At 39.6% G+C, this 27,493-nt stretch overlaps 1 protein-coding gene across 1 annotated transcript; it reads left to right on the top strand.

Moving 5' to 3' along the window:
* LOC121947018 (mothers against decapentaplegic homolog 6-like) lies at window positions 1-27,493 on the top strand. Its single transcript, XM_042491886.1, has 4 exons — window positions 1-1,409; window positions 5,377-5,430; window positions 6,849-6,926; window positions 26,509-27,493. Exons 1-4 carry the CDS (start codon window positions 695-697, stop codon window positions 27,147-27,149), a joined length of 1,488 nt encoding a protein of 495 aa, XP_042347820.1. The 5' UTR covers window positions 1-694; the 3' UTR covers window positions 27,150-27,493.

Genomic DNA, 27,493 nt, shown 5'->3' with positions numbered 1-27,493 from the left:
TTTGTGTGTGTGTGCGTCCGTAAAGGAGTTGCAGGGGAGTGGAGAGTAGAGTAATTCCAGCTCTCTTTAAAACAACTTCTCAGCACGGAATCCGTCCCGGAGTTTGGCACCGGAGTCCCCGACCATCTCTGCTTCTCACCGGGACTCTGCAGCGGGATCACTGCTCCCACCACGCCGACACAAATCACCGGGATTTCAGCGTTGTGAGGATTTATTCCGGGGTGAAGGAAGGATTTTACGGTTCAAGGGGTTCACGGAGCTCAAGGAGAAAGTGTGGAAAAGTTGTGGATTAATGTTTCTGATGCTCTTTTTGTAAACTGGTCTCGCTCCTGGACTGGACTCGCTATGGTTTGTGTTTTGTGTGCGGGATCTCCAGAGTGTTGGAGAGTTGAGGGCTTTGTGAGAGAGCTGGCAAAAGTTGTGGCTTAATTGAGTTGGCGACAGCAGGTCACTGAGCAGTGACTGTGTGTAGCCTTCTCCCTCTGCAGACGTTTGGTGATGTTTAACGCGACGCATGATTGAATATCGCTTTCTAATGGTGCTCGAGAGCCAGAAAACGGTGACCACCGGCTGCGCATGTTGTGCGCACCGTGCACAAACCCCCGGTTTTGCGCGACGAGTGTAAATCGATGTGGCATCTCCCGAGTCCCGGACGGGACCGACAGGACGCATCCAAAACTGTCTAGGTTGTCGTATGTTCAAGTCGAAACGCTCAGGTCTTGTACGGCGACTCTGGAGAAGCCGTCTGGTCACCGAGAGCGATGGAAGCCGGCGAGGTGAGGGAGGACGACACGCAGGGAAGCTTCACAGACACGAGCAGCGGTCGGTGACACACACTGACCCGGCTCCGGGACTCACAGGGGAGGCTGGAGACCTGACGGAGAGCGCGGAGAGGGAGGAAGAGGAGCAGCCTGACGATGACCGGGGTGCCATGTGCGTCCCGGAGCGCAGAGGCTCCCGGAGAGGACAGGAGGGCGACAGTAGGACGGTGACGTGTTGTTTGTTTGGAGAATGGGATCTGAGACCTCGGAGCCCTTATTGGGCCCCGAGGAAAGACGGAGGGGGCTCTTGTCAGTGCGCACCGAGGCATGCGGGGCTGGAGGAGGAACTCGCGAGCACTGCTCATGCGTTTTTGAAAAGACTCAAGGAGAGATCTCTGGATACTTTGGTGAAGGCTGTGGAGACCAGAGGAGGGATACCCAGCGAGTGCGTGATGGTGCCGTGTACTGAGCTGCGGCTCGGGGCTCAGCTCATCTCTCCACAGTATCTCCTGTGTAAGATGTACCGCTGGAGCGACCTGCAGCTCTCGGCACGGCTCAAAGCGCTGTGCCAGTGCCAGAGCTTTGGAGCAGGGGATGGCGCAAAGGTGTGCTGCAACCCCTATCACTACAGCCGCTTATGTGGGCCAGGTAAGGACATAAACATTAGAGGGGTGGGGTGGGGAGGGTTAAAGGGCCCCTTTCCTCTCAAACAGGCCTTCAAACTTAGAAATTATCAAATTTATGAGTAATATCTGAAGATAGCAGTAAATATTCCTGTCATTATGCCCTGTTAACACCACATTAATCCTAGGATAATTGATCTTCAAGAAGGCCCAAGTGCTGAAACTTCATCTGCAACACAACAGACAGAGAAATGCATATGGAGACAGAGTCTATTAGCACCAATGCAACCCTTGATGTACATTACTTTTCTATATTTAAACCTGGATCGACATCGGTTTTCTTGTGCTGCTTTCAGACACCTTTTACAAGCATTTAAACCATTGAAGTGTGAGAAAATTTGTTTGATTCTCTCCAAAAACATGGGGGAAATCAGCAACTTGGCATTAAGTTTCCTGCAAAATGCAAAAATAAATAAATAAATAAAATTAAGTAGAAGGTGACAAGAAAATTAGCTTTAAAAAAATCATTAAAAAAATTATTTAATAACCAATGGAGAAAGATAATCAGAATTTGATGATAAGAAAACAACGTTTCTAATTAGCATAATTATATGTTTACAATTAGGGTTGATGGGGAAAATATTAATTTTATTTAAATTTATGTGGGGTTTTTTATTTTACCACTTTTTCAGGTCATTTCCTGTTTTTGTTCTTTTATCATTTTTTTTTTTTAAATAACATCAGTTATTTTTTTCTTAACTTTTTACTAATTTCTTGCAAATTTGCCTTCTTTCCATGGTTTTGACATAAATCAAGCAAGTTTGCTGAGGTTTTAAGGGTTAAACACCACATAAAGTCATCTTCATGGGGCCCAAACTCAGGTGGTGGGCCCTGAAGAGACTCAGTCTCATGAAAGTGAAGTGCGTCATCATTGAAATTGGATTTTATACAGCATAAAGATTGATGACAAGATAGCATGAAATTAATGAGAGTTGAATGTTGTTATTGTTGATCAAAGTGTCGAACAACGTCACAACCACGATTAAAAAGCACCCATTATTTATTTTTTCTTACATTTGCAATTAATGCAAAAGCAAATAAATGCAGCACGGAAACTCCATAGAAAAATATCACTAATGCACCTCTTTATGTTTCCTGCCTGCCTGCAGTTCTTATAACATTTTCATAACTTCAGCTTTTACTCTGTTCAACCATTACTTTGATTTCCTCTCGACATTCCAAACACATTACACATTTATTTAAATCTGCACAAAAACTCTGCTGCTTCCCACATCATCCAACTGAAGGTCGCTCTCAAGTTGCACTTAGGCTCTTTTTTTCTCTGACAAGGAGGTCCTCCTCTTGTTATTTAGGTGAAGGAGTGCCGATAATATACAGTTTGCATAGTGCTGGCGCCAGACTGACTCGCTGGGTATCTGACTGACTGAGGACTCCGGCAATTACTGGCTCTGCTCTTAAAGGGGCCGCAGCCACAAACCCATGTCCACTTTGGACTGAAGGGACTGTCCCAGCAGCAGCAGCAGCAGTACTGGTAACAGTTTATAGAGCTGCTTTCACACAAAAGTCATCAAATGTCTTTACTGAAACTTAATGAGCATGTATAATTTTGCGTACTTTGCACATTTTAGCACAAAACTGTACAGTTGTCTTATTCTGAAACAGCTACATTGCGCATATTTTCTATGTTTTGGTGCTGTATAAAGTATCTCTACCATATTTCTATTGTATTTTTTACTAATTTATACTTAAGTTCTTGAGTGTTGAAGTACTTTCTCTTATTTTTATTATCATTCTTATATTTTATTCCTCTTAATGTGTTTATTGTATGTTTAATGTGTACATAACATAAAACCTCGAAGATAATATCAAAAATACTACAACCTAGCAAATATGTGCAGTATAGCTGTTCTAAGAATGAAAAAGCTGTACTTTTTATAAACTGAAGAGTCAAACTTTTGACAATCAAATGCAGCTCTCTTTAAACAAAAACATACGGTGTTTCGGATGACAAACTTTCAGGTTCAGACTGGATCTGTTGAATTATACATATTAGAAATTCCAAAGGAAGACTACATATGTTAATTAATAGATGGGCAATAGGTGCAAACTGGTCTTTAAATATGTGCAAAGGGGAAGATAGTCTGTTGATTCAAGGTGAAAACCTGAATGATGAATGTATTATCTCATGAGAAAACAACTTGCATAGAGGCTACACTTACATTTGGGTACATACTCTTTGCATAAGGGATGTTCCTAGATTTATTTCTTTAGGTTAAGTTTAAACTAGTCAACAAGTCTACAAGTAAGAAAACTGTAACAGTCAGAATTACACACAGTTTAATTTATAAGGTTATACATTGTCCAAAAAAATGTCACTTACTGTATATTGTGCTGCATTCAGATGTCTTGCATAAGTATTCAAACCTTTGAACTCTGAGCAATTATTTCCAAAACATGGGGGGAAAAGCACTGAGCAACTTGGCAAGAAATATCTTGTAAAATGCAAGAAATTAGATTCAGAAACATGTTAAAAAAAAGCTTGGGAAAGTTTCCAGATAACTATATTTATGATGATCATGATTAATATTTAAAATTATTTTACAGAATTATTGTTAATTAATTAATCATTTTTAGGCTTTTTTTCCATGTATTTTTTTTCCAGCTTTTTTTTTGTTAGCTTTTTTTACGAATTTCAGGTCATTTTCTTGTACTTTTTCCTAATTTGGTTATTCCATCTTAAGTTGCTCATTGCCTTCTTCCCATGTTTTTGAAAGAAATCAAGAAAATCTGTGCAAGGTTTTAAGGATTAAGGAGCCCTTTGAAATTGCTAATCACATTTTCTACTCAAACCATGCCTTAAGTGCTGCTGAAATGTGTTGCACTTTGCACCATGTGTTATGAACACTGCACACTGTTGGAGAAAATAGAGAATAGAAGTTACTTTTGTTTTTACATAAGTAACATTTATTGTAAACAGCATTCTTTAGAAATTTAAACCTTTAATAAAATAATGATGATTTCATGAATAAGTTTAACCAACCAGTATTTCTGGCACAGACGAGTGAGGGTGGTAACGTTTAATTGATTAGTTGAACAATCCCTGCTCTACATTACCATTAACCACAGAAACATTTGGGTCTTATGATCCATCTGAAGAGGAAATAATATGTTTGATATATGAATTATAGGAGTCAGCATTAAGTCCATTTATTGTTCATTGTATGATGATTTAAAGACTTCAGATTTTATTAAAATGTTCTTCTGGATAGATGATTTTCAGAAACTGGAGTCGTGTTTGAAACCTTTTTTTATGGTGGATTATATTTTTTTAGTTTGGGACAGAAGACAGTTATTTGTTTGCAATGTGCTGTTCTTCACGACACAATACATAGAATATCAACTAGCTACACAAATTGTAAGCATCTCACACTGTCAAATCAACAGTTTTTGGATTGTTTCGGTACTAATTTTCGATATTATCGATATACCAACACCAGCTGCACTTTCTTGCTCTCTCCTATTGTTAATGTCTACTGCAGTCATTCTCTGCAGCTAACCTAGAAAAGTCATATAGTTGTCACGTTAAAGCCTTGTTATATTTATTAAAAAATAAAAATTCTAACTTGAATGTGCTCGGTGTCAAGTTTTCCCTGTTGAATCAAAAACGGTTTCTAATATTGATATATTTCAAGGTATTGTATTGAAGTTAAAAATTCGAGTATCATTACAACACTAGACAGAAGACAAAGTTATCTGTTTTCAATCTACTGTTCGTGTACATTTGTGACACAATACGTTGAATATCAGGTGTGCAAATTTTAAGCATTTGACAATGTAAAATCCACAGTTTTTACAACTTTGTGATTGTTTCATGCAGCAGCTTGTGCTCTGTGAGGCATGATCAGTTCTTTCTCTCTGTTGATAATTTAAGGCCAAACAGTGTTTAACTTCAACTTTTGTTGTATTTCCAGAGTCGCCTCCTCCTCCGTACTCTCTGTCCCGTTCAGATGAACACAAGCCACTGGGTGAGTTTGGAAAAATGGCGACCACTTTGCAAATCAGTAAATGACACAGAGTTTCATCACCGTTATATTTTCAGACTGGAAACACAGATAATTGTTGAAAAGCTGCTTGTGTTTTTTCCTGTTTTGACCCTGACATCTACAGTTCATAACAGGAGGGAGTCTGTATGTGCAAGCAGGCCGTCTGCTCCATAGTTTGAGGGACTGTATTAATATTGTAAACAATGCTTATTTTCATTATTCATTCTTTAAAATGTCATGAAATTTGAAAGTTTACAAGGTGGTCTTCGAATATTTCTTTTTCTTACCAATCATCCAAAAACTCAAAAAATATCTACAATCAGGATGGACAGAAAAGTCCGTAAATGAGACCCCCCAAATCTGCTTTACTTATACTAAAGCGTGTGTGTTCTTTCTTCCTCTTTGCTAGTTTAAATCAGTAAATTTCACAGGTCATGTGGCTGGCCACCCTTGTTTTTTGCGACGGTTGCATCCAAAAAAAACTCATACCATTTTTAGGAGAGGGATTTATCATTATGAAACAAGCCACATTTTACTGAAGCAACAATAAATTTAATGTTGGATTCTTGTTTAACCCTTTCAACCCCGAGCAAATGAGTCTGATTTCTCTCAAAAACATGGGAGGAGGCAACAAGCTACTTAAGATGTGACCCAAAAATCTGCAAAAAATTTTCCTGAAAAAGTAAATGACAAGGTTTTTTAGGTAATTTTCTTCTCTCTTTTGCTAATTTCTTGCAATTTGTGGGACATTTCTTGCCCAGTTGGTTGTTTCCTTTTAACCCCATGCTTTTGAAAGAAAAAACAATCTGATCAGGTTTCCAAAGGTTTAAATGGTTGTAAAAAGTGTCTGAACGGGGGCGCCTGGTGGCTCAGTGGATACAGCGGGTGCCCATGTACAGAGGGTTCGATTCTGGCCACGACCCGTTGCTGCATGTCGCCCTCTCTGTCTTTCTCCCCCTTTGACACTTCACGATTAAAGGCAAAAATGCCCGAAAAATAATCTTAAAAAAAAAAAGAAGTGTCTGAACACTGGTGAGAAAACTGATATCAATCCAGTTTTCAAAGGGTTAATAGGTAATGGTGAATATTGTGGTTCAATATATTGTGGTTGTTATTGCTTATATTCAGTATGAACATTACTAATGCAGTCGTACATGGGCCCCCCTATCGACTGGGCCCCTGAAAGCTTTCCCTTGTTTCCCCTCAAGTGCAGCCCTGTTATAATATTATGAAACTTAAAAAACAAAAGCAGCTCGTCAGATTTACGAAGCTATAACCAGAGAACGTTTAGCCTTTTTGCATCATAAATGACTTAAATAACAAATTCATCTCCAAAAATGGACTAATAATCTAGATCTCACTCTTCGACTTTCTGTTTGTGCTTTTTCTACCTACATCAGACTCATCTCTGTCTTACACTGAAACTGTGCCCCCCCTCTCCTCCAGTCCGCCTCACATTACGCCAAGAGACTACACAGGTGAGTACCTCGCATTACTGCTGCAGAGGAACAGACTGCGCAGATGTTTGTTTCGGTATTGTTGATGTTGAAAGTTCTTTTGCATTCCCGAAGACTTTTCCCACAAATAGGTTTGGAAGCACAAATGGAAAAAGTTTTGGAGTGTGTGCGTGAACACACGTAGCATGCATCCTCTCTGACTGTTTACACAAAAGGCTAAATTGCATTTACTGGTGTTATGATGTTGTGCTTTGCTTCCTATTTTCAAAGTCTGTTAAGACAAGCAAAAACTCCACTGCATAAAGCTTCTATTGTCAGAGCGGCATGGGGGGCTCTGTGGGGGTCTGGGGTCTCTCACTATCTAGATGCCACAGCAGTGTAGCCTTTCTGTCTCTCTTTCCCCGTCTGTCTCTCTCTCCCTGCGCTTTCTCCACAGCAAAATATTTCACTGGGATGAAGCTGCAATAAGATCCCCGTGCATACTCCCAATCCCCTTTGCCTCTCGACGCACCCATCCCCCTCTTTCCCTCTTTCTTCCCTCAAATCCCTCCATTCCTCTCGGCAATTGAGCAGTGGAAAGAGGCTGGCATTTTGGGGGCGGGGGAGCCGAGCGGCTCTGATGAGGCGGAGGTGTAGAGTTTTGTGTGCGTGTATATGTGGAAAGAGGGGGGGCTGAGGGCTGCGTTTAGACAGGAAACAGCCCCCTCTAGATGATGAAACTGGAGCTTTATTTGTTTACGTGCTGGGGTCGGGTGGAGAGGTCCTTGTAGCATTAGAAGAAACCCACAAACCCACTCGATCAAGCCTCCCCGGGTTCGCTTTTGGATGGCGTTGAAGGGTGAATGTGCACCTATGAAGTCTGTGTAGTGTAGTCACAGCATGACAGACCTGTCTGAAATATCTGCAGCAACCCAGTGAAACTTTCTTGAGGTTTATTTGTTTGTTCAGAAAGTTTTGTTAAAGTTGATGTTAAACCTTTTGAAACCTAGGCAAATTAACAACATTTCTTTCAAAAACATAGAGAGAAGGCAATGAGCAAAGAAGAAAAGACCCAGAACAAAATCAGTAAACAAGAAGAACAAGAAAACAAGAAAATTACCTGAAAATGAGCAAAAACACACAAACAAACAAAAATTAAGAAAAACAAACAAACAAACAAAATGAAATGACCTGAAAAAAACTGATTGAAAATTCTAATATTTCTGTCAAATATTTAAAAAAAAAAATGACCTGAAAATTCACTTCAAAAATCAGAGCGGGAGAATCATTAGGACAAATAACTAGGGGAAAATATCAAGAAAACTATTTTTAAACAATATTTATATTGACTTTGTACTTTAAATAGGGTTACAGTAAAATATATATTAATATTATTTATTATAATTTTTAAAATATATATTTTTTGTATTATGTTATTTTGGCACTCTTTTTTGGGTAATTTCCTGTTTTTTTTTTCTTTTTTGTTGTTCTTTGTGTTTTTTTTTTTTGTTTTTTTTTTGCTTTTTTCAAGTAATTTTTACCAGTTTCATACTATTTTTTGGGTCATTTCTTGTTAAGTTGCTCATTACCTTTCCATATTTTTGTAAGAAATCAAGCCAATTTGCTCAGGTTTTAAAGGGTTAATTTCTCCTCATTAAGGTGTAAATGCTGTTTGAAAACCCTCTCCATACTGTCAGGAAAACATTCTGGGGGATAAACGCTGAAATGCACTTTATTTTTAGTGTTATTGGTCTAAAACTCAATGTCAAATTGAATACACTGAGTGTAGAAATGAGCTTAAAAAGTACCCGCCATTTGTAAGTTTTTAATTGCAGAACGTGTTCAAAGATCTGTGTGTCTGTTGAGTCAAGGTCACGAGTTCTTTGTGTTTTTTTTTTTGTTTTTTTTTTGCTTATTTCAAGTAATTTTTACCAGTTTCATACTATTTTTTGGGTCATTTCTTGTTAAGTTGCTCATTACCTTTCCATATTTTTGTAAGAAATCACTTTTGAAACATGAAGCAAATCTGTCTAACTTCAGTATTTTTAAGTTTATTTACATGGATAAGAGTGTTGTTTTTGGAAGTAATGTTCAAAGATCTGTTTGTCTGTTGAGTCAAGGTCACGAGTCAAACGAGAGTCAGGTTTATAGGTGATTTTGAGTCGTGAGAGAGGATACCTCCTATTGTCTGCCTGGCGAAATGAGTGGAAATAGATCAGTTTTCTTTCACAATGTGGTGTGTTTAGGTGTGCGTGTGTGTGTGGTCTCTGATCCCCTGCCCCCCACACCAGAACGCTGGAGCCGAGCACTGGAGCTCAGGCCAAGAGCACGAATAGGAAAGAGACTAAACAGACGTCGCCAAGAAATCTGCATGTAGCTTTTGTCTTGACAGGTTATGCGACTACAGCTGGTATAATAACAGGAAATAAGCCGAACATGAAGCTTGTATCAAAGAATTGAATGTAGCTTTAACAAAAACCCCTTGATGTTGGCTAGATCTTTCAAGAGTGTAAATGAATCTTTTTTTGTGCAGGTGATCCTCACCCAAAGCCTGTGATGTTTTCTTTAGAACAAACACAAGCATTGAACATGTGCTCCGGCACTTCAGCATCTTTTTGATTCCTTTTAAAGCAGCTATGTACCCGAGCTTTAAGGGGAAAAAGGCTGCGGCGGGGTGTGGTCCATACATACCTTTGCCCCGGCCTCTTTTATCATTCGATCAGTTAACGTTCCCTTTAAACCGCAGCAAACAGAAATGCTTTGAAAAGGGAAATGTCTACTGGAAGTTTAGTAGGCTTATATCTACTCTTTCCCTCTGTGACTCCAACAAAACGTGTCATTCAGCTGCTTATTCTCAGTGTGTGTGTGTGTGTGTGTGTGTGTGTGTGTGTGTGTGTGTGAGAGAGTGTGACGGGGGGGAGAAAGAGAGGAATTTCTGTCTGACTCAGTGATAAGATCGTCTCAGAGTGCTCACATAGGGGTCCTATCAGGACAAACACACACACACACACACACACACACACACACACACACACGCGCACACACACATAAGCAGACATGCACCAATCACACAATTAGCTGTTAGGAAGGCAAAGTTCTGCTTTTTTTTCTTTTACATTCTTGTATGATGTATAACAGAAGCTACGTGTTTGCTGTATATCGTATTTAACAAAGCTTGTGTCGCATTTCTTTACATTATTTGAACTATCTGCACTATTTTCTGCCGCCCCTTGAATTTGTCAACATAAACCTAAAATCATGATTACGTTTTGACATAACAAAAACAGTGTGGCTGTATTGGCATTCCTGTTTGTTTGGTTTTGGTTACTGAAAATGGCACTGACATTTGTGAGTCTAATGAGTTTGGTGACTTTTCTTTTAGGCTACATCTACATTACTCCGTTTTAAATTTAAGATGCATCAATATTGCCATGTTTCAGCCTGGCGTCCTCACTAATCCGGCTTCTTAGCGGCCCTAAAACAGAGCGGTTTGGAGACGCTGGGTCTGTGTTTTACTTTTGAAAACTCTGCCCTACTCTGTGTTTTGCTATGAACAGACAGAAACAGAGGAGTTTGGAAATGCTAATGCAGACACCCCTGTTCGCTTTCTGATTGGGCATTATAAGCCATGACATGTCTTTCTCTGATTGATCACACCCAAGTCATGTGACCATTTCCAGACGAAAACACGCTACATGAGCCTGTATGTATCTAGGCGTTATTTGGATAACAAATTACAGGCGTTGCTGACCTTGTTGTCTCTGCTTACTGTCTTGCTCGTTTCCATTGCTGCTCACCGTCTGTAGATCTGTCTTCAATTGAGGCGACCACCCGAGCGATCCTTCCTGTTTACATCGACTTGCGTATGCAGTTAACCTAAATGGTCATGTGATATGTGTTTTAGGGCGTTTTTACTGTGGATGGAGATTAGAGATTAGAGAGATTAGAGATTAGTAACCTGAATGATATTTACATCTAGAATAATCAAAACAACCGTACTTATGTGTAGAAAACTACTTATCCACCAACAAATAGCTCTAACAGCTCATATTTGCAGTCCATGCAATAAAGTTGAGTCTGACTTTTATTAGAAAGTCTATTTTAATATGACGTAAATGTGACACACAGTGTCATAAAATGCTGACTGTACCTTTGTTAAAGCCTTCCTCTGGCACACTCTCAGGCCAAATGTAACATTTTTGTTATGGACCTAAGAAAAACAAACTCTCTGTCTCTCTGTTTTTGTTTTATTGTCTGTAATGAGCATTACAGAAAGCGTCATAGCGTTGCTGGCATGACTGTTGACTTTTAGTCTTGTTTTCAGCAGCGTTTCACCGTGCAGTAGTTATTTTTTTGAAAGAATTGTCATATAGCCCCCCCTTTTTTCAGGATTGAGAGTTTTTATGGACAATGCCAAAGGAGTTGGTAGTTTCCTTGTCAGTTTTTTACTTCATATGACATCATTGTTCATGTCAAGCTTTTATCCACCTTGTTGTCATTAGGCTCTGGCTTTTGAACATGTGGAAACAAGTAAAGCAATGATACTTAGTGGACATTAGTGTGGCCTGGATGCACTGAAGTAAGACAAGAAGACTGCTCCCTCTCTGCCCTCAGTAATCATATTTTGGTGGCTTGTTTGCTTAAGCAGAGCAAGGTATCAGCCAAACATCCTGTCTCAAAGCCCTGTCTGCACTCGCTGCAGCATTAACCCCATGAATTGGCCCTTTGACTGATGGGGCACGGCCCAGGAATGTTGGGAAATTGGGAAGGTGAGGGGGAGAAGGGTCTCGGAGTGAAAGAGGTGGGAGGAGGATAAGGGGGTCTGACTCTGGAGAGTGACATCTGATACATGTTTGAACATATCGCCGTTAATACTTAAGAAACACAGAGCTGAGCCGACATTCTTGGACGCTTGGAGGACAGTTTTAAGAGTTTGACTGGTGCGTGCTGTTTTAGTGAGCGCAGCTCAGAAAGTGCGAAGCTTTCCAGTTCAATCCAGGTTGACACGGTTGGACACGGTTTTGTAAATCATCTACAGAGGCTCTCAAGTAAAGATTTGCATCACAGAAGAATGAATGTTGAATGAGAGACAAGCAGAGTCATTTCAATAGTAAGTTAAAGTCTTGAGATGTAAAAATAGTGCAAAGAAAAACAGTAAACACCCACTTTATGCTGCATCCAGTGAGAATCTATCCGTCTCGGTCTGGACGGGTCCTCTCAGTGACCTGAACCTCCAGCCTGTTTGCTGGCACGCGTACAACACTTGCTCTTATGCCTCACTGAGACACATTAGACTATGGAATTCAACATCAAGTGCTGGCCCATTAACCATTTGCCATTTCCTCAAATATTTTCCATCACGGCTCTTTTTCTCAACACAAGCAGGGCACACAGCTGAGGACGCAGGGCGCAACTCACTCACAGCTCTTTTATGTCAATCTGCTCATTTTTTTTAGTCCTTTAGTTGGATTTTGAACCTTTTACAAATTTTAGGCTGAATGCCAAAATTTTTAACTCTGGTATTAACCCTTTGAAACCTGGATTGACATCACTTTTGGGCTGCATTCTGTATTGGAGAATTTAAACCTGAGCAAATTGGTATGATTTGTTTTGAAAATGTGGGGAAAAAGTAACTTGGCAGGAATTGCTCCGCAAATTGCAGGAAATTAGTAGATCTGGACATTTATTTTTTTTTAAGCTATGGTAGAAAGTCTAAAAATGTATATATTTGCAGTATATGCTTAAAAAGACTTTACATTATTATTATTATGTTTTATTTCTAAACACTCTCAACAAGGTAATTTCCTTGTTTGGTTGTTTTCTTTTTTTTTTTGATTAATTATTTAGATAATCATCTTGTCCTTTTAACAAAGAAGAATGAGTCGTTTCTTCATAAGTTGCTTATTGCCTTCTTCTAATGTTTTTTTTTAAGAAATCAAGCCAATTTGCTCAGGTTTCAAAGAGTTAAACCCCTATCTCATAAAAATTATGCTTATATACAACTAATGTATAAAAGCTAATGCTTTTTGGGAAATATTTATAATTACATAATGAGAAAATGTTGTTAATTCATGTATTTGGCCAATGGTGCCCCCAGAAATGTTTTCATAAGGATGGCCAGAAGGGGCCACTGAAGGTTTTATGGGTGGCACACCAAAACCAAAAGCCATGACTGAATATCAGGAATTATATTATGCTGTGGTAGTATATAGGCTAGTTGAAAACTAAATCAATGTGAGAGTTAATATGTAGCAAAAAATACTTGCACGCAGAACAAAACAAAAAAAGGCCTGGCCTGTATAGACAGTAAAAACGATGTGCACAGAGTGCAAAAAGTGCAAAAGTTTCACTCCATGTTGGACTTTCCGCAGTGCAGAATCATTGTCCAAGAAGTCCAACATGGTCTGAAATGTTTGCACGTTTTGCACTCTGTGCACATTTGCACATTTTTTTCACTGTCTGTGCAGCCCTACAACATGTAAAATAGAAATACTCGAAATTCAGACTTAAGTCTGAATCTCTCTGTGTGCGAGTCTTCTTTTATTACATTGACATTCTTATGTTCCCCACCAAAAGAGAAGACAAACATACCTACCAATATAAGAGTTAAGGAATCACATACTGATATATTAGTCCCCACAAGACTTTGCAGTTGCCTTAAAATGCCTTATTTCACAGCAGCTTTTCTTAAAAACTTGCAATGAATGTTTAATTGTAATGAAATTGTGGAAGTAAGTAAAAATGGCAAAAAAAAATAGCTGCATTTTTTTGTATAATTCATTAAAAATGAATGGCAGTTTGTTTTGAGTTTTGATTGATATACTAACATTACCACTAGCCATGCACATTTAATCTAACTCACTCTGATTCTTTCAGCATGTGATCTGTTACAACAGCCTCTGTCATGCTGATTTGTCTTGTCTGTTGTCAGCGTGTTTCAGCCATTCTCCAGGTGTGTTTTGCAATAGAAAAGTATTCGTCAATTGATGTAGTTCCATCACAGAAGTGCATGAGTTGTAAAACAGTTCACCCCGACTTTTACCTGTCACTGCTGTGGTTGGCCAAACTCATTATGATTGGTCAAATCTGCAGAAAAGTATCACGCAGAATTCACTGGGATTGGATGAATTTCTGTAAATTGTTGTGATGGCAATATCCTGGAGGGGTTGATATACTTTTACAGTTACGTTTACATTTAAACACACAAACTTGGTTTTCTTGTATCAGAAGTCTGAAGACTGTCTCCTCGTTTTGCTTAAACCTGACTTGAAGTTTACTCTGTTTGACAACACATGCACAAGAAACAAGAGCTAACAGACGTAATCACTTTCTTGTTTTTATTATCTGTATTTATCGCTCGGATCAACAAGCTATAAACTCAGAGCTGCTGGAGTTTTGTCACCTTGAAGGCTTTAATACTGATAAGACGTTCAGCTAAGATATATATTAATGTTTTTTTTTGTTGATGCACAGATACATTTAATAGGCATACTTCAAAAATATGTGTGCTATTGAGGTTATCTGAGCTTGAGCATGAAAGGACATCCGATATTATGGCGCTTCATCCAACATGGAACTAAAGAAAGAACCAAAACCACAAATGTCTTTATTTTATTTCCCATTTTTTAACATTTTATTTTTAGGGATTTCTGTGTCTGATTTTGGGCCTTCGTGCATTCTGTCTCTGTGTTCAGTGTGCAGACATTTTAATGTGAAACAAACAGAAACAATCCTTATTATCACATTTATTAAGATTTTATTGTTAGAATCACAATAATGTTCTAATTAGCTGTGCATTTTTTTGCTATCCCCCATCTTAACTCTCATGTCTTTTTAGCCGACTTTTACTGCTCTTTGTCTTAGTGTTAATTCTGCTTTTGTTCTTGCAGCCTCTACTGTTTGTTGTGCACACATTTTTTACTCTCTTGTCTTCCTCTCTGTCTTTGTGACTTGTATTCTCGCCCCCTCTCTTTCAGTCCATGTTGTCAGGCCATCACAATTTAAAATAAGGTTTAAATTACAGGACTGGCTGTGGCTTTCCGTTGTTCCCTCAGAGTTTTTGCCAACCCGCAATTTGGCTTTTAATGGAATCCTGCCATGCTGCTGAACCTAAAGATTCTTTGCAGATGTCGACAGGCTCTCTGACTCTACGAAATGTAGGAAACTGTCGCCTGTGCTGTGAGCTCTTAGTGAAACGCTGAGTTAAGACCAAAGTGTGTTTGAGGGAAGCAACATTTTCAGAGTTTTCAGGCTGCCTGTTGTTAGTGACAACAGTTTGTGTGTGTGTGTGTGTGTGTGTGTGTGTGTGTGTTTGTGTGTGTGTGTCAAGCGTTCACCCATGATACTGAAAACCACACTGAAAGACAAACATCTACAGTACTGTATTTAAACTTCACTATCCCAGTTAAATGAGAAATGTAAGCCCAAATATATGTTTATATATGCAGACACTCATCTTTCACTCACAGAGCTGTCAGTAACCACTGATCATTCTTCAGTTCTTTCTTTAAAACTGCCAACTACTATAAGTGTTTGCTACTTTTCAGTGAAGTTGAAATCTTTTAATTTAACAGCTAAAAAGAAGTTAAATGTTACCTCTCTTGCTCTGAATTTATCAAAGAAACTGCAAAGCTAAGATGTATAATCTGCAGTAGCTGTCTTGTTATAGCTGAACACTAGATGGCTAGGAGGTAGATTCATGTTTTGGGCAAAAATGATCTTGTTTATACGGAAATTATGTCCTGAGTTGTCGGTATTTTATTAAAATGATCCATCTTTTACTGATTTGAAGGAGTTTCAGTGGCTAAGTATATGTGATTAACTCAACAGAAGCAAATAATCCTGTTTGTCATGTGATTCTTGGACCACTCTCACTTAAAAATGCTACTGATTTCCATGGAAGAGGGGGATTCGATTTTCCCTAACCAATCACTAATGTATTAGCCTGAATTGAATGTCATTTCAAGTTGACACTGATGCATATCCAGAGAGTCAAACCTGTTTTTGGCAGTATTTAAGATAGGGGAGAAGCACTGTCTAACTTAGCTCGTGCCTAACATTGTTGTTATCACACCACATAACGGCAAAAGCCCCCTGCAGCGCTCATTGGTCATTTTTTAATTAAAAATGAGAAACTCATGTTTAATGTCACAGTGTCAGATGAATCAGTTAGCTCAAACTTGGTGGAGTGGATGGATTCAAAGGTCGAGATCAATGTAACTTTCAATGCCATATTAAAAAAAAACAATCATTGCGAGAGGGCTTTAAACACAAAATATCTGTTCAAAGCAATAATTTTCTGCAATGTGTAGGCCTGCACATGTTCTTAAATACATACTGTAATGGATAAAGCTGCATCTAATTAATTTCTCTTTTAAAAATTGATCAAATATGCATGTTATAAGGGCTAGTAGCACTGAGCCCGCAGATCAGCCGACTCCTCAGTTCCCCTCCATTCTACAGAGTCTTTCAGCTCATTGTTTAGGTTTTACTGTCCACAACTTTACTTTTTTGGTTCACTCTCATAGCATCGTTTCCAGCTGGGCCAGGTAGCTGTTTTTCTGCAAATAAACACACTGCACGCTGCCTGCACTAAATGACAGACAGGCACAGTTAGCAATTAGCTAGAGAACACAATGGAACATTTAGCAGCTTAAGAGCCAGGAGTTTTTCGCAGGACCAGCTGAAGACTAAACCAGAGCTAAACAAAGACTGAAAATTGGACTTAAATTTATCAGGTAGACAAAACCCAACTACTAATGAATGCAAATGTTTCTTTGTATATTCTGAATGTATATTCCTAATGTTCACAAACTAAAGCAGATTTAATGTATGGAAAATGTGGGTAATGTGCTTTCGCAAATACCAACAAGTCCTCCAAACCATATGCCCACGCAGGCCATATGGTCCTTCCTCTAAATACCACCAACAGTAGCAATTCCTACATTAGCGCCCAACCAGTAGATGACAGAATAACTTGTATGACCGCTAACAGTCCCCGTTTTAAACACGTGATTAATGTTGTGAAACAGTTGCAGTTGCTCCAAAGCTACATAGACCGTAGTTTGGCTTAAAATAGGTACACTTGTTCCTGAAGTACTGTAACGTGATATACAATATATCCCTTAGTCAAATAACTGAACGTTGACTTTTGGTGTCTCAGTGGACACAAACGCTGGTCTCCTGGATGAAAGTCCTGTGTTTGTTTGACCTCTTTAATTGGTCAGCTCCAGTGTCGCCGCCTAACACAAATCGTAAAAATGGCGCATAATTTCTGCTCATAAAACCAACCTATTTTGGAGAAGAATAGTCTCTATTCTATTCTTCACAATTTATAAGAGAGGTCTACTAAATTATTGCAGGTCTCACTGTCCTCGTGTCACCCGCTGACTGTGTGAGGTATTTGTAGTGTTTGTGTCTTGTATTGTTAGCCCATAGTCTTGTTTTTCTATATGAGATTCACATTCAGATATTTCTCCCAAATTAAGTTTGTTAGTTTAGTTTCATAATTAACTTTTAATAGTGAAACAAATGGATTTATTCCACCAATAAATGTGTGTAATGATGTTGTGAGGGCCATATAGTGAGACCACGTGAGGCTCAATGAGAGACTTGTCAACTTGACCCCTGTGACTGGCTGAGCAGGGGGAGGAAGTGTCGAGGAAGAGGGCCTGTCCAGGAATGTGTTGGGAGGGGAGGCTTGTCAACTGCAGAGCTCTGCTTCTCTGCGTCGGCTTGTGTTGCTCTGTTCAGGTTAAAATCATCTTTCTTTAAATTACTTGTGCAAAACTGAAGACCAGTTATTCTTGAAACAATAACATGCCGTCTTTCTTCTTGAGGCAGTGAAGTGTCGTAACTGAGGCTAATTTATGTCGCAGTGTGGTGGCAGCTGTATATGTGCCTTTAGTGAGTCCACAGGTAACTCTTGAAAAATGTAACCACATGTATAGGGGCTACATAAGCAATACACTCACCACATGAACTGATGATAGCAAGGGAGCAGACGGAAGAAATGTACTCCTTATCAAAAATGGTCAACAGATTACCTCATACTCATCCAGCAAAGCCATTACCATGCATAGTTTGACTTTGATGTGATTGTTTTCACCTCCGTGTATGAATGAATGTGATTGCTTCAGGAATAGCAGGAATGCACTGCAATCGATCAAGCAGTCTCCTTCAACAGTGGTGCAACAGCGCAGGAGGATATGCAAGAGGAGAGATAAATCACTATATACTGTAGCTGCTGTGACACCTTAATGTACTCGAGAAGTATAATTTAGGATTCAGTCCCACCCACCTTCTGCTGGGTTGGTTAAGCTGCACTAAAAACTGTTGCAAATGTTGCAGTGAAACTAAACCTGCTACAAGGAAGTAAACATTAGATAATTTACAAAAATACACAGTCACAATTCTGTTTTACTCAGATTAATTCAGCTTCAAGATCATTTGTGCACCTTTAGAAACCAAAGAAGTAGGCATACCAACCGAAAATGGTTATTTTAGCTGCTCATCAAGCCAACAAAGCTCTGTTGTGAGGTAGCTAGCTGTCTGATGGGATTAATAATATGGACAATCCTTAAACTGCATTGTTGTTGGTCATCGTCTCTCACTGAATCGTGCATCTTAAATTTTAAAGGTACATTTTACAGCACTTCTTGTGCCAGAGCAACTTGTGTTATTCTTGCATTTATCTGCAGAATAATTATCCAATGGCAAAGGAGACAGCATCAATGATAGCTGTTACTGCTGCTGAACCCCAAAACAGCTGAACACCAGTGATGGATATGTGCCTTTGTGCATGTCCTACAAGAGCAGGTTGAATGATTGGATGTAAAGTGATACACTGTTTTAGTACATTTTCCTCAATCTGAATTTACAGAAACTGAACCATGAACAATAGGTCCATGGTTACCTGATTAATTTCTTACATTCTCTGTGTGCTGTTGATATTTGAGATATTTTAAGTATGTTGCAGACATATTTATGAGGGTGGCAATGTAAAGTCTTAAGTAAAGCACGTTAGATGGGATAATATCCATGCGTTTTTAGATTTATATTATGTTTATGCCTTAATTTGATATAGAAACACCATCAGTATGTAGAGTAAAGGGTTGATAATGTGACACGTTACTTGTATATCTCTTCAAGAAGTATTTCACTGCTTGAAAGATGGTCTTTTCATAAAAATAGACTGTCAATGCAGTGGAAAGACAAACTGGTGTTGCATGACCAGAGAAAACAGAAGTAAAGGGCTGTGGCATTTGCTTTTGCTCAAGAGGTAGAAAACCTACAACTACCAGAATGCACTGCACCACACTGGACCAATAAATGCTCATGAAGGTGGATAATGTAACGTGAGCTTGTATGTTTTTAACACAGAAAACGATATGGCGACTGGCTGGCACCACTGACCTCGAATTACAGTTGAACAGTAAGCTAAAATATGTTTTTGAAAACATTTTAGGTGAGAAACAGGCAACGCAGTAACAGAATCTTGGTTTCAATTTGGTCTGCGCTGCTTAGTGTTACAGCTTTACCTCAGTTTTCTCAGTCCCCGTTTTAACAAAACAGTATGGTGCCCACTTCCTGTTCATAATTTCTTGTATTACAGCCAAACAGTGCACTAAAATATGTTTTTAAAGACTAACTCAAAAATAGGCAATGCAGTAACAAAGTTTTGGTTTGTTTTTGATCAGCGCTGCTTAGTTTTACTGTTTGATCTGAGTTTGTTCTGAGTATGAACAAACCGCCTCTATACCCTTTGTGTCCATAGTAAACAAACAAATGGCAAACAAGAATGCAGAAGTACAATCTGTAGTTTGAGCACCATGATACCTGTAAGAAACTTGAGAGGACGACAATGGTGGATAATTATTTAAGTATATAATCTAGACTTGACATCAACTGAAACCACCTTTTATTTTCAAAAATGTTAGTAGTTAGGAGAATTTCTTCAACTATAATCATATGACTGGAGCAAAAAAAAAGTTTGGATTCCCTGTTTTTTTTTTTTATGTCCACAGAGATAACATGAACTTGGTGTCTTTGTGGATGATATAAGACATGACAGCAGTGGTTGTCCAGGATGCAATGATGTATTCAAAAACCTGAGACATTCCTTGGCTTAACTTGTCTGGCACTTTGAAGTTGCAGCAGAAATGCAGGAAACTGGTTACTTTCTCTCTTCCTCTTGGAGGAGCTTTCTAAACTGCCTCCAAACACGTCTTCCTAGGAATTTTACAGGGACACACAGCTACTTTCCTGTGACTCCGTTGACCTGCAGGTTCAAGGAATGCAGTCGTCTGTTTGTATGAAATAATGGATTGCATTTCTTGTGCAGAGGCGGCAGATAAAGATGTTTAGTTGCACGCTGCAGCAGGCTACATCATAAGATCCACTTTACAATGGAAAAAGAGGGAGAAGGAAGGCGTGTGTGTGTGCTGTGTGTGTGCAAGAATGTGTGTTTGTATGTGTTTGGGAGCCCCGTTGTGTTGGACTGTGAATGTCTGGCGATAACGCAGCCCTCTGATGGCAGAGATAGTCGAGACGCCAGCTTAAATGTGGCTTGCTGGATTGAAGTTGCCCTGTAATGATAGTTGTCTCAAACAACACAGAACCTACCATTTGTAGCCAGGGAGGGGTGTTTTCTTTTTTACCCCCGTTATTTTATTTTATTTCTACTTTTTTAGAGCATTGGGAGGAAATGTGAGGAAGCTGAACCAAAACAAAGCATCTTAGCGGCGGCTGACAGCGGTCAGTAGCTGAATTCTATCCTCCCCTCTCGTCCCTCTGTCCCCCCCTACGCTCCCCCCGTCCTCGCTCTCCCTCTCCCCAACCCACCCACTTCTTTCAGCACAGTGGAAGAGTCTAATAACTGGAGGGGAATCTAATCCTTGGCACTAGATGAAAGACGAGGGTCTCCCTCCCTCCCTCTCTTTCTCACAGTCTCTTTCTCTCTCTTCATTTTTTCCGTGGATGCTGGTTATGCTTGGCAGGTTCTCTCTCTCGCTCTCTCCCTCTCATTTTCCCGCTCCCTCTTTCACCCAGTCTCTCTCTTTTTTTTTTTACTCCTCTACTTCCCTTTTTTCTCCCCCCAAACTTTCTTCCTCTCTGTGCAGGTTAGCAGGAGGAAGCCTCCGCTGCTCAGACTGGAGGCAGAGAGGAAAAGAGACAGAGTTTAAAGTAGTAGGAGACAGTTTAAACTGCTTGAAAATAGTTTGACATTTGGGCAAATATAGTTTTTTGTTTTCTAACTGTGACTTAGAGGATGAAGTTACAAGTATCTGGTTAGCTTAGCATCAAAACAAGGGGAAACAGTTAGCTTGTAGCCAAAGATAAAAATCCATGTAGCACCTCTAAAACTCAATAATTAACTTGTTTTATCTAGTAAGGGTATATAAAGATGGAAAACTCTTCTCCACTTTTTCCCACTGAACAAGAATGATGCCAAAACACCCCAGTGAAAGCCAGCACTATCTTGCACAGGTGATGTAATTTGGAGCCAGAGTCTGTACAGTCTCTGTCATGTCGTCAAACCAATTGCAGCCACACTGTTTGGCACACATAGCTGTCAATCATAATTTCCAACCCCCTTTTTATAGCATCAAATAATTAAGTAAAACCAAATTTATTAGAAAAATCAACACTGAAACAGGGGGTGAGGTTTATACTGCAGCCAGCCACCAGGGGGCAGTCAATATTTCTTGGCTTTACTTTTGGGGAGCTGTCATGTCATCCATCTTTATTATGGCTGTATCTTGTTTGTTATATTTGTACAAAAACCAAAGCAGTCAAAAAAAGTTCAACGAGTCCTCCAACCCATACCACTGCATTGCTCTTTTGTGTTTCCTAAATTAGCACTCTTTTGGTGACAGGAGATCGACATGTCTACACATAAACGACAGAATAAGTTGTATATGACCTTAAACAGTCACAGTTTTAAACACGAGGTTAACATTATGAAAGGGTTGCATTAGCATCAAAAGCGCTTGTTTAGGTTGGATTAAATTAGGTTTCTTTTGTTATGTAATTTAACTTACGTACATAAGTTTACTATGTAAGATTAAGCCACATCACGTGACGTGACTGACTTAGTCAAAATAACTCAGAATTGACTTTTGGTTTGACACAAGACACAGACAACGGTCCCGTGTGTGAAAGTCCTTTGTTTGTTTGACCCATTCATCCACCTTGACCTCCTCTTTCAGGCTGTTATCATGCCTTGTTTGTACCTACGAAAAGATATGCACTACAATTTGTATATATTCCATGTAAGCCAACTAACCCTAACCACTGACCCCTAACCCTTCTTTCCCTAAACCTTACCTACGTAATAATACATCATGTATGTAACGTCAAATTTTTCATTTGTCATTTGTCATACGAACTATTACATGAAGATACGTCAGGTTTTTGTGTCTTTATACCGACTATACTGCCACCTGACCTCCCTTCTTGCTCCTACTGCGGCCACAAGAGGTCGTTGCCCAACAATAAACATAAGTATAAGTCATAATAATCTTGTTGTATAACAATCTATGTGGTCATTTTTGAGCGTAAAGATGACATTATGACATTGTATAAGAAATAAATGAGTAAGAAGTGACGTCCTGGAGCTCTGTCATCATAGTAAGGTTGTCACACAACAAGCGGAGACTCCACGGCAACAAATAATTTGGCACCTAACCCCCATAAAACCAGAAATTGTTTCTACACGTCTTTATTTGTATAAATTAAACAAATGATATGTAACATGTTAATTAGTGAGCTTTGGAAGAGTTTGGAAGAGTTGTGAGGCAGATTTTGAACAACACTAGCTGTTTCTCAGTGTTTCCAGTCTTTACGCTAAGCTAAGCTGACTGTCTGCTGGCTGTAGTTTCATGTTTATCTTACAGAGTTGGGAGGTGTCAAACTCCTCATTAAACTTTCAGCAAGAAGGAGAATGCTGGTATTTCAAAAAACGTCTTAAATATTCTTGTAATATCTACAGACTTGTGATTGGAGGAGGAAAAAATAGGAAAGATGAGTGTTGTTGTCATTGTTTGAAGTCCAGGTTCGTCAGTCTGCTGGAAAGCTGGCAGGAAACTGCCTGTCTGACCCCTGAACTCAGAATGCCACTGCTTTTTATCAGTCTGAAAAACAAAACAAGTCCATACATTTAATTTGTGGATTATTGTGATTTAATTACAGCAAGTAATTTGTTTTATATTTCGCTTTTATTCCCACCTTTGTTCAGGCTTTGGATAAAAACCGTAAAGTGCACCAGGGCGTTTCCATGAGATTGGCACTAAGAGACAGTGATTTTGAAATGAAATAACAAAGGCTACTTATCTAATTGGTAAACAGAGCTGTTAAATGGTGGTTGGTGTAAATGCTTGCAGGACGCTGTAATTGCTGCCAGCCCTCACATACAGATGTAGGCACGCAGGTTCACGCAGTCACACACTAACACACGTTTTTTTTTTCTTCACTTCCTCCCCTCGAACATAAACATGCTGATAACCTCCAGTCTGAACCCATCTTTTAAAATTCCATTGAAAAAGTTCGGTCGCCCCCTCTTCCCTCCTCCCTCGACATTCTCACACAAGCTCATTATACCTTTTAGTTGGATGATAGCCAGGCTGAGTATGATGACACTAAGGACTGTGCCAGAAACATTAAACATGACATGCTGTACCACTCGCGCTGTCGAACACTGGTGGAAATCATGATTGAGTGGTTTTGACTTCACAGCAGATCAGTACCAACACTTTTTGATTATTTTTTAAACTTTCTTTTTGTATCCATTGATGCCCTTTGAGAAGTTATTCACTGTATTGTGGTCAATTAAACATGGCGGGAAACAAAGAAATATAAATAATGTAAGTTAAGAATGTAACAGTAATTGAAATCAAATATAAATGCAATACGGTTAACAAGTAAATTACAAATAAATAAGCAAATGACTCAGCAAGCAAAATAATATGATATATATATACTGTAAATATACATATATAGAATAGTAACTTAAAGGAACACTGTGTAAGGTTTACGGAGGATTTAGTTGCATCTAGTCATTAGAATTGCAGATTGCAACCAGGAAAACTTCTCCTGGTGGGAATTTCTTCAGTGTTCATTGTTCTGGAGGTTTTTACCACAAGCCGAAATGTCTGTAGAGGTCTTCTCCTCTGAAAAACAATCATACAAGGAGTTTGGTATACTTTTTTTCTCTGATTACCAAAGGCCAAATTATCCACAGATGTCTCTTCCAAAAACAAATGGACCAGCAGATTTAATATGGTAAAAACACAGAAAAAAAGCAGTTTCATGTTAAAAAAAAATGTGTTTTTCTGATGCTCTCTTTGCATAGGCGATTGCTTACTATGGTTGCCAATACGATAAACTTTAATGGCCCTGTCAAGAACCATCCTGGGCTACTGTAGGAACATGGCGGTGCAACATGGCAATCTCCGTAAATGAGGACCTGCTCTCTATGTAGATATAAACAGCTCATTCTAAGATAAAGAAAACACAACAATTCTTAATTTTAGGTGCTTTTACACCAAATATTATACAAACATATTTATTAAAACATATTCCATTTCTGCTAATATGTCCCTCTACATCCTACACACTAGACCTTCAAGCAACAAAAAAATTAAGTGCTTTAAAAAAGACATAAAAGGCATTAAATGAGACATAAAAGAATACAAAACAATAAAAAAAGATGTATATATAGGATTTAAAAAGAATAAATGAAAGAATAATACACATAAAGCAGGAATTCTTTCAGATATGTGGTGCATAAAAACTGAATCAATTTAGGTCACTATAGAGTTCAAATTTCATTTGAAACTTAAAAGCCAGGATTTAATACTATACTCTCTCCAGCATCATTCATTATAAGCTGGAAATTAAAGTGTACTATGTCTAAAAAACCCTAAAAAGTCCCAGTTTGTTTTATGTCTTCTTTGGGAATTAATTTGATCGTGAGCTCATAAAGTCTCCCTGTGTTTCCCCAGACATGTTTGTGTTGCCTTATTACAGGGAAGAGCATGGCTTGTAAAAGTGTGTGTGTGTATGTGTGTGTGTGAGAGAGAGTCAGAAAGAGATAGAGCGAGAGAAAGAGAGAGATCCTGCGAGCTGAGCAGCCTGCTCTCTTATTGGAGAGCTGTAAAAACTCCAGACCGCAGGAGTTGCCAGCCTGGAATTCACTAATGACACACGTGGGCCTCAGATGAGAAGTGCAATTTTGTGTGTGTGTTTGTGTGTGTGTGCGTGTGTGTTTGTGATGTAGTCGTACTGTTTGGATCAGAAGTTCCAATTTGTGTGTGTACTTGTGCATGTGTGAGGCCCTATCTCATCATCTAGTGTGTGTCTGCGCTTGTATTTGCGTACAAACACTCACACACATCTCCTCCTCCTCTCAGCTCTGCGCACTACCACCGCCTCTTCTACCACCCCCCTCCCCGAAACAAAAATGGCCGCTGTGCAAACATAACACACCTAGCCTAATCTCGGTCCTGGTTTCACCCAAAAGCAGCTTGTTAATGGGAGAAGGGCCGCAGCCATTCTGGCCCCTGGTGGATGAAGAGGGGGTGCTTGCGGGAATATGAAAGGAATGGGGCCAAAGGCACATGGGTCTTTAAATCCTCTATGTCAATAGAGTCTCTGGAGCAAAATAATGGCATCACTCTGTGTGGGAGTTAATGTGAGCTGATAGCATGAGGGCTGGGGGGTCAAGGGTTCACGGGCATGCGCTAGGTTGACAGAGAGCTGAATGCTTCCCGCCCCCCTGCTCCCCTCTTTGCTGCTACTCTTTAACTCTGGACCTGAAGGAGTGTTTCTGAGGGAGAAGATGAGGGATGTCAGAGGAGGAAGTGGGCTGTTAAGTGTTGGCAGTTTAAGCACCTTTTCAGAATATTCAGACCAGTGACAAATCAAAGGAAAAACAAGTGAGTGAAGAAATGTAGTGAATGCAGATGCTTCCATAAAGAGTATAAGGGGTCACTGAGGGATTTGATGAGTATGGAAATGTTGTTTCAAGTCAAGTTGATTTAATTTGAATTGCTCAAAATGTCTTAAATCACTAGAGCTGATTTGATTCATTAGTTGAGGACTCCTCAGATTCTTTAAGTCAAGTTGTCTTTTTTTGTTTTCCTTTAATCGGTCAGTGCACGTTCAGCCCGTTTTCATCCAGAAGTTCCTGCAAATAAAAAACGTAACTACACATTTCTAGTGTGTCGTTAATGATGAATAAGAGGGATTGCTTCTGTATGAGTCTATACATCTAATGCAGGTTTTTCCTTTATTTTGTCACTCACAGGTTCAAGGTCGCATGAATTTTGCTCAAGCAGTAAAAGAAAATATTTTTGGAATATATAATATTTTTGGGTGGAAAGTTGAAACAATATCCTTCTACAACTTGCTGCTGTTTTGACTTAAAACATGTCATTGGTTTGAGGGATGCGTGTGTTCTGTCTCAGGGTGAAGATGAGGGATGGTCTTGTTAGTCTCAGTATTGATGAGCATGAATAGGATCATTAAGTGGGTTAGGTCACATTCTGGCTGCGTGAACACTCATCTTCACACATGCACTCTTTGCCTCCAATATTAATTCTTCCATCTCTCCTCTCTCCCTCAGACACTGGTACCTCCCTCGGCTCTTCGACTTCCGGCGGACATCGCTCTCACTGGTGCAGTGTTGCCTACTGGGAGCAGCGCACACGCGTGGGTCGCCTATATCCAGCCTACGAGCCCTCGCTCAACATCTTCTATGACCTACCTCAGGGCACGGGCCTCTGCTTGGGCCAGCTCCACGCCAATGCCTACCACAGCCGCCGTGACGACCCGGGCAGCCACGGCACATCGGGTCTTCATGGACACCCCAGCCATGGAAGTGGAGGGAACAGCAGCAGCAGCAGTGTGCAACAGATACGCAGTAAAATCGGCTACGGCATCGTGCTGAGCCGTGAGCCGGACGGAGTGTGGATGTACAACCGCAGCCAGCACCCGGTGTTTGTCCACTCGCCCACTCTGGACCCACCCAGGGCTCGAGGGCTGAGTGTAAAGAGGGTGATGCCAGGCTTCTCCCTCAAGGTGTTTGACTATGAGTGCTCGAGCTGGATGACGGAGCACGGCGTGAAGCCTGAGTGCCAGGAGGGGCCCTGGGACCCCCACAGTGTTCGCATCAGTTTTGCTAAAGGATGGGGCCCCTGCTACTCCAGACAGTTCATCACTTCCTGTCCGTGCTGGCTGGAGGTGTTACTTAACAACCACAGATAGCACACAAACACAGAGACTCACATGAGCTTTCCTGCCCCAGTATCCTAATTGTAATCTACCTAGATTTAATATAAAATTTATATATTATATAAAATATATTATACATGTAAATACTTGAGTCATTTTTACAATGCAATTATTTATGTATAGTGTAATGTGTATATGGACAAAATAAAAAGGAACAAGAATATGCACTTTTGATTCTATATATGCATTACAGTCTCTCAGCGTCATTTTGCAAATATAAACTGTAAAAATAAGACAAACCTGGTTTATGTTCTCATGATTTAGCAATTCCATCAGAAAGTATGCCATACACACATTGTCAATAAAGTATTTGTATT

Source organism: Plectropomus leopardus, chromosome 1, assembly GCF_008729295.1.
Source record: "Plectropomus leopardus isolate mb chromosome 1, YSFRI_Pleo_2.0, whole genome shotgun sequence".
Classification (NCBI taxonomy): Eukaryota; Metazoa; Chordata; class Actinopteri; order Perciformes; family Serranidae; genus Plectropomus; species Plectropomus leopardus.
This window is presented reverse-complemented; position numbering and strand designations above follow the sequence as displayed.

Bases quoted from the DNA above. Each gene is read 5' to 3' on its own strand.
- LOC121947018 (XM_042491886.1), top strand. From the start codon at position 695: ATGTTCAAGTCGAAACGCTCAGGTCTTGTACGGCGACTCTGGAGAAGC. The intron at 5,431-6,848 runs GTGAGTTTGGAA...TACCTACATCAG, and splicing joins AGATGAACACAAGCCACTGG to ACTCATCTCTGTCTTACACT. The intron at 6,927-26,508 runs GTGAGTACCTCG...TCTCTCCCTCAG, and splicing joins TACGCCAAGAGACTACACAG to ACACTGGTACCTCCCTCGGC.